Source organism: Vicugna pacos, chromosome 6 (assembly GCF_048564905.1).
Source record: "Vicugna pacos chromosome 6, VicPac4, whole genome shotgun sequence".
NCBI classification, from domain to species: domain Eukaryota; kingdom Metazoa; phylum Chordata; class Mammalia; order Artiodactyla; family Camelidae; genus Vicugna; species Vicugna pacos.
This window is the reverse complement of record NC_132992.1, coordinates 59,798,962-59,811,028: the sequence shown is the minus strand read 5'-3', so window position 1 is coordinate 59,811,028 and position 12,067 is coordinate 59,798,962. Positions and strand designations below refer to the sequence as shown.

Genomic DNA, 12,067 nt, shown 5'->3' with positions numbered 1-12,067 from the left:
ATATTTCAGTGTCTAATTCCAATACCTGGTATTTTTTTTTAGAACTGCTTCTGTCATCTGTTGTTTCTGCCAATTTTTGTTCATGCTGTCTTGTTTCCTTCTATTCCTGGTAGAAAACTGTGTGCTGGACATTGTACTTGAAAAAAGTATTTTTAGAAACAATTTGAGATCTAGGATGACAGCATCTTTCTCAGGAACAGATTTCATTCACTTCCATCAGACGCCTGGGGTATTATCCTTCCTAGATCTTCTTAATCCACTTTAGGTTTCCTAGTGACTGAAGTCAGGCTGTACCATGGCTTGTTAGCTTCCAATTCACCTTTCTCTGGAGAGTGAAACTCTTTGGGATCCCAGACTAAAGTGGTGGGAGGTTTATCAGGCTCAAAACTTGGATGAGCTCTAAGTGTTGACTTTTGTCCTCCATGTCATTCATGCTAGAGATCCAAAACTCAGTTTCGAAGTGGCTTTTTCCATATCAGTAAATGTACTTAGAGTAAAAGAATTTTCAGGGCTAGGTTTTTCAGTCTGGATTCTTGCTTTCTTGCAGAATTAGGCCTCCTAATTCCTCATTATCTTGTTAGTTCTTCAACACTTTTAAAAAGATCTCTTTTCATCCAGCTATTTTAGTGGTCCTTAGCCCAAAGTTTATTTTGAATTATTCAGCCCATCATTCCTACCAAACCTAACTTTCTTACATCATTTGAAGCAATTCAATAGAGATATCCAAGCACAAAGTTCTAACCTCATTCAGAACACTTTTTGTCCTAGAATATAAATATCTAACAAAAGGCAAGCATGATATCCAGTCTAAGAGGTTTTGAGAAAGAGGTTGTATTAAAGTTGCATTTTCTTTTCCCTGGTGTAGTTTATCTTCTGGGGAAAAAGACATACAGATCTTGCTGAATGATCCTAGTTTATTAATCTCAGTTCTTATTTCAGTATAAATTATTATTTTATGGTTTTGCATCAATGTTTACCTTTCTACACTTTTATCATAGTTTATGGAAGAGGCCTCCAAATGTACAATTACATATTTGATACAGAATTAAATCACTCAACATTTATGGCATTGTCATTGTGTGCTAAGTAATACACCCAGTGCTCTAGGGAGTTGCCCACCTGTCCTTGACCCTTCAAAGGAGCCATGAAGCAAATCCTCTACTTCAATTCCTTTTTTTTTCCTAGATAGCTGAAAAACTACACAAATATCATCTAGAGAACAAAGATCTACGGGAGAAATTGAATGCTGTTACCAGACAGTATAAGATTGTCTTAAATGAGGAGGAAAAAGTTTTTATGCAGAAACAGAAATTGTATGCTGAGTACGTTTCTATCCATGGTCCATACATGAATCAACATGCTATAGTTATGGATTGCTTCCTCTGCTGTCAAAGTGGTGACTCTCCAGTTAAGCTTATCCTAGTTTTAAAATCTATTGACAACAATGAAATATTATTTACCCAATCATAAATAAACATATTCCTAATTTGCCTCTGTATATACTAAAAATTGCTTTCCTCATATGGGTCAGATCAAATCCATAAACACCAAATCCATTATTTTTACTTCTAAATCAGATTCTTGAAAGAATAATCATGCTTTTACCCCATGAGGCTATTTAGAGAAATTATGAGATCTACCTTCAACAGAAACTGGCTCTGCGCCTGCATTTCCTGTCTCAGAGAATGGTTTGGTAATTGACACAATCCCCTAACCCAGAGGCTAGGGAATTATTCAAGGAAGCTCCTGTCTTTCACTTGGATGCCACTCAAGCACTAAGGCTTGTTAATTGCACCTCCCAAATATTTCTCAAACATGTCCTATCCTCCTCTCCATTTCTGTTCTTTTCACTCCTTTTAGCCTCTTTATTTTGGTTTGCTTCTCAAATAGTCCTTCCTACTTTCTGCCTTACCACCCCTAATGTGTCTCCCTCCCTTTCACCAGAATGGTCCTTCTGAAACAGCCCTCTGAGGTCATTCCCTTTCATCAGTGACTGTATTGTTATCAACTGGGTACAAACCCATCTGTCCCACTGAACCATGAGCAGATCAGGGCAGTTGCTATGTCTTACTCAGAACTATATCCCCAGGATCTTGTCCATTGCTTAGCAGGTAGTGGGCATTCACCAGTGTTTTCCTAATGAGTATTACAGCATAACATCTTGCACGCATGAATTATGTAAGTAATAATCCATTACTACAGTCAAAGTTGAGTCACATGGAAGTGTAATTATGGTGTCCAGGCCCACTGACATGAAGATGAACTTATGGTCATTGTAGCATTTAAGATGCAGAGAGTTGTTGCAATCATTTTACCATCCAATTGAACAGCCTACTGCAAATAATACTGTTAGTATTCTTTAGGCAAAAAACTTTCCTCAGATTAATACTAGGTTATAAGTTTGAATCATAAAATGTGCTGATGATAAATAATTGTAACACTAAACCATTTACTACTGTTACTGGTTTTTGTTGTCTTCAGCTTGGGCTGCCATACAAATTCCCCTAGACTGGGAGTTTTAAACAACAGAAATTTATTTCTCAACAGTTGTGGAGGCTGGACATCTGAGATCAAGGTGCCAGCATGATCAGGTTCTGATGAGAGCTCTCTTCCTGACTTGCAGATGGCCAGCCACCTTCTTACTGTGTCCTCATACAGTAAAGAGAGAGAGCAAGCTCTCTGGCACTAATCTTATCATGAGGACTCCACCCTCATGACCTCAGATAAACCTAATCACCTCCCACAGGCATCATTTTCAAATATCATCTCATTGAGGGCTATGGCTTCAACATATGAATTTTGGGCTTCAACATAATTCAGTCCATGGCAGTTTTTTTTTTTTAATGGAGGAACTGGGAATTGAACCCAGGACCTCAGAACTTCATGCATGCTAAACATGTGCTCTACCACTGAGCTATGCCCACCTCCATCATAGCAGTTTTGAGGAAGATGAGACATGTGGATAAAGTATTTGCTGTTACAGGCATGTCCCTATCAATGTCTGCAAATTTGAACAAAGTCATAAACTTCCCATTATTCTCTCTGCAAGTTAGAGACAAATTTTTTTAAATAAAATGCTCATGGGTACCAACCACTCGCTTGAGGAATTTACATGTTGGTTAATCCTGGTACCAACGAGATAGGTGTTCCCTGTTTTACGGATGGGAAAACTGAGGCTCGTCCACAAGTGAAGTTTCTTTTAAAGGTCACTCTGCGGGCAAGAGGTAGACCACTATCCAAAGCAGGTCTGAGTGATTCCTTCACCTTTTATAAAAGAACATGAAGGAATTGATAAATTCATTAAAAAGGCACACACTCACTCAGGAGATGAAGCACTATAGAACTGTTGTTGTGGTTCTATGGTTACTATTGCAGTTAATGTTCTTTTCATAGCTTGGAGATTTCCATAAATTTAGGTTTAGCCACCACTAGGAAAAAAAACTTCGTTTCTGTTTTTACTAATTATTTGGTAAATAGTTCAGAACAGAACTTTCCAAACTACTTTTTAAATTGTCTGTGATTACATATTTTCTTATGCTGAAAAGTTAAAAACAATTATTTCAACCTTTGACATGCAATAACTGTATTTTCATGGTAGAAATCAGAAACAACTGTCATTTATAACTCAGAAAGAAAACTTCCTATCAAAAAGAAGAGTAGACATCAAAAATATGGAAGAAGGACTTCTCACCCTCAAGGATCTTCATCGGTATGTTTGCTGCCTTTGAAATTTTTGATTTTCATTCCCCTGCATTTATTTTTTAATAAATGGTAACAGCAAATCTATGCCAATTTCTAATACACTATAGAAAAGGAGGTTTATAATTAGCTGTCTCTGTTTTACAGTCCAGAAGAGTCATTATCATTGACTCTTTCTTGGAAAGGATAGACAGGTGCTGAGTTCTGTGCTTCTAATACCTATGTTAGAGTCTTCATACCCCCGTCCATCCTAGATTCATAAGCACATCTTCCATCCTTAATTACCACCTATCCCTAGTTTGGGAATCTATGTTGGCTTTCTGAATTATACACTGATCAAGTCAGAACTCAGTCTAGAATCTAGAGTTTCTTACCCATTTGTCAACCTTAATCCCTCCTGTGTCACAGTGTGATTTCCCTTATGTCCTCTGGATGCAGCAGGTCTGCCTTGGTCACAGGTGTCCTGATTTACTGCTCCTTTCCTCTGTGTCTTTGTAAATGATGACGTCCTTTCCTTGGCGAGATCACAGCTCCATTCTGGGAATCCATGTTCCTCCCTGTATTAAACATTATCCTCCAGTAACCCTCGATGGCTTCCCCCAGAGTTATTCTTCTCTGTCCTTGGGTTCAATACTTGCAAAATCAGTTTGCATTCACATAAAATGGTAATTGTCTGTCCATTAGTCTGCCACTAAAATCTTTAGTTGTTTCACAAGGCTTGTTTTGTCTCCCAATTAGACGGTAATCTTACTGTGCATGAGAATTATACATAAAGTCTTTTATACATCCTGGCAGCTCCCACAAATGCAAAATCCAATACATTTTTTCTTGTTTTTAGAGCAACAAAGGAAGTATATCAGAAACAAATAAAAATTCTGAATGATAACCTGGAAAGAGAAAATCAGAGATGGTAAAAAAAAAAAGCTCATTTATATTATAAGTAGTGTATGTTATCTTAATTAACAGTGCTTCAAATTTAGGAGGAAATCAGAGTGCTTGTTGGTTGCTAGAGTTCAAGGAAACTATTTTCCCAAATTAAATTGTGTGAGTTCTCTTGGATGTAGATGTGTTTGTTTGATTTTTTGACATTGAACAGAACCAAAGGTTTCCATTCCAATCAGGTGACATCACCAAAGAGTAAAATTGCCAAGATGTGTGCAATGCCTTTTGCTCATTCAGGCTTCTATGTGAACCGGTAAGGGAGGTGATTTACAGGGACAAAGGAGAGTGGTTAAAAGCACCCTGGCTTTGCAGATGGGCTACTTTGGTTGTTCTGCCTCTTACTAGCTCTGTGACTCAGGCCAAGTGATTTGATAATCTCTCTGCTCCCATCCCTAGAAAGTGGGGTATGGTAATAGCACCCACCTGGTAAGGTCACTGTGCATGATAAGTGAGATGGTTCATGTAACAGAGACAGCTCAGTGCCCAGCACCTAGAAAGCACTTGTGGAGACTTAGCTGTATTTTATTGTTGTTGTCATTGTTATTAATATCATTTATAAGACTCCAATTGCATATTTTTTTACCCTTCTCTAATTATATACCTTTGCTGGTGGAGAGAAGCTTGAAATCTCTTACTAGCACTTTGAGTGGGTAGGTAATTCCATTGCTATGTCTGTCTGGGACTCTTCTTTTCCCACCCTTCCTTGAGCCTTCCCCGCTTACCTAAAGGAGGCGAGCTACCAAGTGTGGTTTGTCCGCTGACCTGTTGGATGTACTGATACCACTTAACGTGAAGCAGCTGGCAGAGATGGCATTGAGGCAGTTAATGTTTTGTCTTATTTTTTCCACTAACGTGCCTAGTCTGCATCATCAATGGCGCAATTTTGTATAATTTGTTTTGTTTTGAATTCCTTCATCTTTTCAGTAAACAGTGATGTCAAATTGATGGTAATTCTTTTTGTTCTAATCTCTAGTGGCATAACTCGGTGGAAAATAGCTTGTTTACTAAAAAAACATGCACGTTGGACTGCCAGGGTAAAGGATGAAATGCAAGAAATTATAAATAAAATTCAGGAAGCTGAACTTAAACGCAGCGACTTACTACAAGAGGTAGGAGAATTCAAGGAACTTAGTATTTGCTCCCTGTGTTGCATGTCAGTAATACTACTTCAGTGTTTCATTACACCTTACATTATTAAAATGTATTTTCCTTTTTTGTTGATTTCATGTTTAGAGTGAATTCTGCAACTGTCTTAGGAAATGTATCCATTTGCTGTATATTAACTATAGGAATTAGCAAAGTGACAGTTCTCTCCAGAATATGCCTTTGAAGCACCTAACTGAAACTTGAGGATAGTGTTTAGGGGAATTGTCTCTAAAAACAAAGAGACTAAACAGCACTTATTTAGCTTCTGTATTTATCCTCTACCTCCCCTTCGTCCCTCACTATTCCCATTCCCCATTTCCTCATATCATTTATAGATACTGTTTGATGAAGAAATTAATTTCTGGAGGGAAAAAAGATCCATCTCAGTGGTTACTAAGAAATAATATAACCTGAAATCAGAGCCAAGTCTTATGCAAAGAGATATTAATTTGCCTGGCTTTTTGAAAAATATAAGACTGACTGCTGCAAGACAAATGATAAATCCTCATTTTTTTTCCTAATTAGACCAATTTTAGAGAAAACAAGGTCAATGAATTTTTGGCACAGATTGAACAACTTACATTAGAATTAAAAAGAGAGGAGGAGGAATTTGTTGTCAAAGAAAAAAAGTTAATTCAAGAGTTGAGCAAGTATGAGGTAAATTTTATTTTACATCTAAGAACAATTTTTGATGGCTCTATGCATGGGAGGGTATATTACATGCGATTTTCATCTGTTAAATGTAAGCTAAATCTTCTAGGATGAACAAGACTACAATTTAACTCTGTATCTTTCTACTTTTCCAAGAAAAGAAATAGAACAACAAGAAATATTTTTTTTCAGTTAAAAAAATAAAATCCCCACATACTCTAAATTAGGTAGAAGCGCTGGCAAAGTCCTTGGAGGCAGGTAGAGTTTTGGAGAAAACCATACAGACAGAGCTGGGCCAGGAGTGGCTGGGGAAAGTCAGGCACAGTGAGGGAGACCAGCGAGGCCAATCTCAGAAGTCCTCCTCAAAGGAAGGGCATCATACTGACCTGGGAACTGCCAAGAGCCAACCTGGGCTAGAAAAGAGCCTGGGTGCTGGGAGAGGTGGAGAGAAAAAGCACTGGAAGGACCCAGAGGGCCCTGAGGGGGGAGCTCTCCAGAAACACAACAGAAAACAAACCTTTTCGAAGTGATGGTGTTACCTTGACAGCAAAGGCATGTTTCTTGGAGACCACCATTGATAGAGGAGCCGAGGAGAAGAGGGATGGTCATAGAAGGCTTCCTGAACTTAATTCGGTTTCAAGAGGGAAAAAAGGCCTGGCTACCCAAAGAGGAACTTTGTTGGAAGACAGAGTGCCTCCTGTAGTAAGGGAGTAGGGAGCCCCCGCCTTTCAAAGTTTAGATCTTACTCTGGTCCAAGCCCACTTCTCCCCCGCCACACACACCCTGCCAGGTCCTGCAGAAACCCTCTGCAGATAACCGGTCCCAGAAAAAGCCATTTCTTTCTAATATGAATAATAAAAAAGAAGTCTATATGTCTTCCACACAGAAATACTATGAGGAAAACAAGCGAAGAAGGCACAAAACTTTCCAATAAATGAACTCTCAGGAAATTGGTGCGGGAACAGGTGAAAACTGTGACTCAACATTTCTCTATGAATTTAAGGGAAAAAAATTCACAGAAGTGCCAAGGAAGATCAGCAATATGGAAATATAGGAACTCAGAGGAGAGACATCAGAAGGGGATGGCCAGAAATAGGAAGAGGGGAAATGGAAACTGGCACAAGTCAGGGAACAAAGAACGGAAAGAAAGCACTGCTCAAATCCGCACAAAAGGAGCCGAAACAGAAGGGAGAAGAGGCAAGGCGGGGAGCATTTCAGAACAGAAATTTTTAAAAAGGAAAAAAAAAGAAACCCAAAGAGCTTTGCCCTTATGGAGCTTACATTCCAGTGGGGTTGGGATGGGGGATTGAAAATAAACAAGATAAACAGTAGGACATGTGATATATTCAATGGTGATAAATGTTACAGAGAAAGTAAAAGGGAAGTGGGCTAGGGCGAGTGTATGTAGTGCAGTCCGTGTGCCATTCTAAACAGGGAGTCAGAGGAGGTTACAGCCCCGAAGGATACGAGGAAGTGTGACGTGAAGGTATCTGGAGAAGGCGCTCCCGGCAGAGGGCATGCTGAGCGTGAAGGTTCTGGGTCAGGACTGTCCTGTTTGAGGAATGACAAGGAGGCAGCTTGGCTGGTCAGATGGGGGAGAGTGCCAGAGGGGCCAGGGACTCATCTTCCAGAAGCAAATGCTGATGTGAATTAGGAGTGCAAAGGTTTATTAGGGAAGGGGGCAGGGGAAGTCATCAGGCCATTATGTAAACTGTAGGCTTGCTCTGGGGAGCTCCAGGGCAAGGATTGTCCCTTAGAAGAGGCCTGCCTTGGGCAGAAATGGCTCCACCCTTGTACCATCTCCTTGCTCATGCAGTTCATTGGAGGCTACCCCTCAAATAGGATCCTCTTGGCTAGATATCCAGTCCACTCTGAAGGATCCAACTGGTGGAGGCTGTCAGCTAACCACTCCTTGCCATGGGGCAGTGAATTCTTCCTTGAGGGGCAATCTACAGTGGGTAACTCCAGGTCTGCCACACCTTATAGGACATTGTGGATGCTTTGTTTTAAATAGGACCCCTGTAGCTACTATGTTGAGTAGAATTTAGGAAAGCAGTGGTGGATGCAAGACCAATTAGGAAACTAGAACAATATGCCTAGTGGTTCAAGTAGGTGTTTGGAAGTAGCCAGCATCTCGACATTTTTTGAGTTCACCAGTCCTACTTAATGGTAAACCAGTGAGGGCAAACCTCTTAAGAGTCAGGAATAAGAGAAGGACACAATTTAACATTGCATTCACACATACAATGCAATTAGGCAAAATAAGTCAATTAGAAGTACAAGACTGCAGATGAGAAAACTACTGCAGACGGTCCACTTGCCAGGCTGTGAGCCCGCTGCAAGGCTGTGTCCCCCTGTGTCTCATTTATACAAAGACATGAGCAGGTGGCAGCCTTGTGCCATTGTTATAAATCCCTTTTCCCTTTGATAATCATCGTCAATAACCCTAGGCACATGGGAATCCCATTTCTGCCTTTAGTTCAGTGGCACGAGCAGCCTGAAATGGGGAGGAAATGACCTCAGATTTCAGTGTATGGAAGCATTATTGTACCCTTGGTGGAATCACTCTTCTCACCAGTAGCAGGGTCTCTAAACCAACAGAGCCAAGTTCACGGCAAGGGAAAGCAAAATTATTAGGTTTCATAGTGAGGAGTCCCATCACCACTTGGGCCCCTGACCCACAGATTCCAAGGAAAACAGCTCTGAATATTAGTCACTGGTTCAGAATACAAACTTCCAAATCTTGAGAGGTGTTTTCTCAGCACAGGCGGTGCTGTGACTAAGTCTTCTGTAGACGTGGCTCCGATACCCAGGGGCCTCCACTACTATCAGAGCTTGCACAGCTTTCTACATCCTTCTCATCTTGAAAAGACAACGTTGAACACAGGTGGATCTGCCAGGCCCTACAGCCCTGTATCGGCAAGGTTCAGTCAGAGAAGCAGAGCACCAGGCAAGGGGTTTATTAGAGGATTAGGCCGTCTGCACTTGTGGGAGCTGGTTACACAGTCTAGTGAGTCTGTCAGCTGGGGCCTAAAGGCAGCAGGCAGGCTTTGTGGAAGGAAAGATGGACAGGAAATGGAGAAAGCAGGGTCAAACTGGAAGTCGCAGGATGAGCAGAACTCACCAGCATCAACTGGTACCTGCATTGGTCTCTCCTGTCCAAGGCTCCAACTCCAAGGTGTTGCAGCAGAAGAAGAGCTATGTATGCACCCGGCTCAGAAATCAGGGAAGCTGAGACAGGATTTGAAGGATCTGAAGAAGCTGCGGGCCTGACTGGTTGCCCACCTCCAAGAAGCTGAGCCAGCAGACAAACAGCACCTTGCCTGAGCTGCAGCAGCACCTGCTACCCAAACCCTCTCTCCAAGCAAAAACCAGAACATGGTTTCTTGTTAGGGTGGTGTTGGCGAAGGGAATGAATGAATGCAACCATATGCCTCCTTATCGAACCCCAGGCCATTCTCTTTTAGGAAACAGCATAGGTAATACATGACTGAGTTTCTTAACACTGCAGTCTGGAGAAATTTACTCCTGCTTCTGCATTGTAATATTTTTCCAGTATGGTGTTTTATGTACATGTTTGCCTTTCTGTATTACTCATAAGGATTCTAATGATGGCAATTTGGTGGTGATGGTGAGGGGGTTGCAACATATCAGGCCAGCATATCACTGTATTAATCAGGGTGCAAGCAAAGTGTTCTATCAAAGAGATGCCAAAACACAGTGAACATAAGCCAGATGTATAGTAAAGGGTTAGCAAACCCTGTCTCCTTTATTGGGAAGTTGAGCTTGGCTTGACTTTCTGGCTCCTTCCCCTAGCAGGCTGACAAAGGTAGATTATCAGTTGTATTGCCTGACAACCTTGTTTGTACGGACCGACCCATTATTGACCAGAAGACTGGTGGGCAATCAGGGCACTGGGCTTTCCCGGGTTTGGTGCCTGTTTTAAATGGGCGTGTCCCTTGCATGGACTTGAAAGTTATGCACGAACGATATTGGTTCCTGTTTGAACATGAGGCTTCTAAGCCAGGGAGGCCTTCACACCCACCCCTGTGGGTCTCTTTCTCTTGCCTCAAGCTATCCCTCTGGTGAGGTCAATGGACATACTAGCCTCTGGTCGACTGTGTTGTGAGGACACCTCCACTGGGGAAGCATGTCTGGAGTTGCTGGCGCTTGGGGTTTCCTTCAAATTTTGTGTATGTGCAACTTAGATAGAAATAAAAAATTAAAGTTTTTAAGAGTATACTGGGTCAAGCATGGCCTATTCGACTCTTGAGTCTGAGTATCTCATTGAGAAGACCCCCTGACATGGTCATTACAGAAGAGAGATGTTTATTTCTTCTTCCTGGTACAGGCTGAAGGGAAGGGGTCAAGGGCTGTCATGAGGCTGACATCTGTGGGACCAAGTGGCAGCTTGCATTCTCATCCTCTTCCAGCTAGGGGAGAGAGGAGGGACCTGGGGAGCACATACCCCTCCCTGTTGTGGGGGCAGGATGCAGAAAGGACACACACCACTTCTGCTCACAGACTTGTTGGTCACACCCATTTGCATGGGGAGCTGAGAAATAACTCTAGTTGGCAGCCGTATGTTCAGCTAACACTCAGAAGTCCTGATACTGAAGGGCAGGGGATGGATGATAAATGTCAGTTGTCTGTCTCTGCCTTAGTCACCATTTTAAATCCACCCTGACTTTCTAAGAGAGACTCAACGATATTCCATTTGAAACTAAATGAAGCCTGAGGTTGAATAAATAAGCAAGTATTTTCATGTTTTGCTTTGTGTACTTTTAACATATTTATTGTAGTATTATATCCATTTATTTCTATCCTCTGCCCATTCTTACATCCACATTTCTTAGAACTTGTGTATATTTTGTTTCACTGCTGGTTTTGTTTTGTTTTTTCATAAAATATGATCAAATAAGAGAAATTTTCTCAAATATGTTTTTGGGGTACATTCATGGTAGTATTAATGGAAACATAGCAGTAGAGCTATAGAAATGAAAGGATGTTTGAAGAGCCCAGTGAATTTAATCTCCTAACATTATAGATTGCCAGAGAGCCAGTGAGTCAGCCAACAAGTATTTATTAAATGTCTGGTATGTGCCAGATTCCTTTCTGTGTATCTTAGGTTAGGAGGAGCCAAGACAGACAAAGAACTTATCTTCTGCTCTAGAATATTGTGTGAATTCTCCAAAAATCATACCTCACAATCAGCTTTACTGTCTTTAAAGCAAAGATTTGTCAAGGAAATGCAAATTAACAAAATAAAGGAGGATGAGCTAGGCGAGTGTCTTCCACAACTTCAGGTCGCAGAAGAAGAGTACACAGACAAAAACAGAAAATTCAGAGAGCTCGCTGATATTCTTACAGGTACGTATGAAGCACTTAGTAACTGACCTCCAGCCCCCGTAAGGATTTCAGTGTTGTCTTCTAACAAGGTGGGTCATTCATCGCAAGCCAGGATGAAATTCTTCCAACTTTCCCCATCACCTTTAATCTCTATTCTCTGGTTTTTGCCTCTTCTACCACTTTCCTCTCCTCTACACCACAATCCTACCGTTAACGCTTGTCAGACTTTTTCTTTTCTCTGTTAAAGACTTTAAAATTAAAAATTAGTAGCAACTGTGTT

The 12,067-nt window shown here is 41.1% G+C and overlaps 1 protein-coding gene across 4 annotated transcripts in view; it reads left to right on the top strand.

The window, feature by feature from the left end:
* Positions 1-12,067, top strand: part of CCDC175 (coiled-coil domain containing 175) — a 57,207-nt gene that overhangs the window by 27,219 nt on the left and 17,921 nt on the right. For 2 of the 4 annotated variants that reach the window (XM_031679101.2, XM_072963135.1), the window contains exons 9-14: positions 1,186-1,322; positions 3,599-3,709; positions 4,538-4,609; positions 5,615-5,750; positions 6,313-6,444; positions 11,670-11,808. In XM_031679101.2, the coding sequence (XP_031534961.1) occupies positions 1,186-1,322; positions 3,599-3,709; positions 4,538-4,609; positions 5,615-5,750; positions 6,313-6,444; positions 11,670-11,808 (727 nt within the window). The remainder of the gene's footprint in view (positions 1-1,185; positions 1,323-3,598; positions 3,710-4,537; positions 4,610-5,614; positions 5,751-6,312; positions 6,445-11,669; positions 11,809-12,067) is intronic. The other 2 variants (XM_072963133.1, XM_072963134.1) reach the window with 2 other exon arrangements.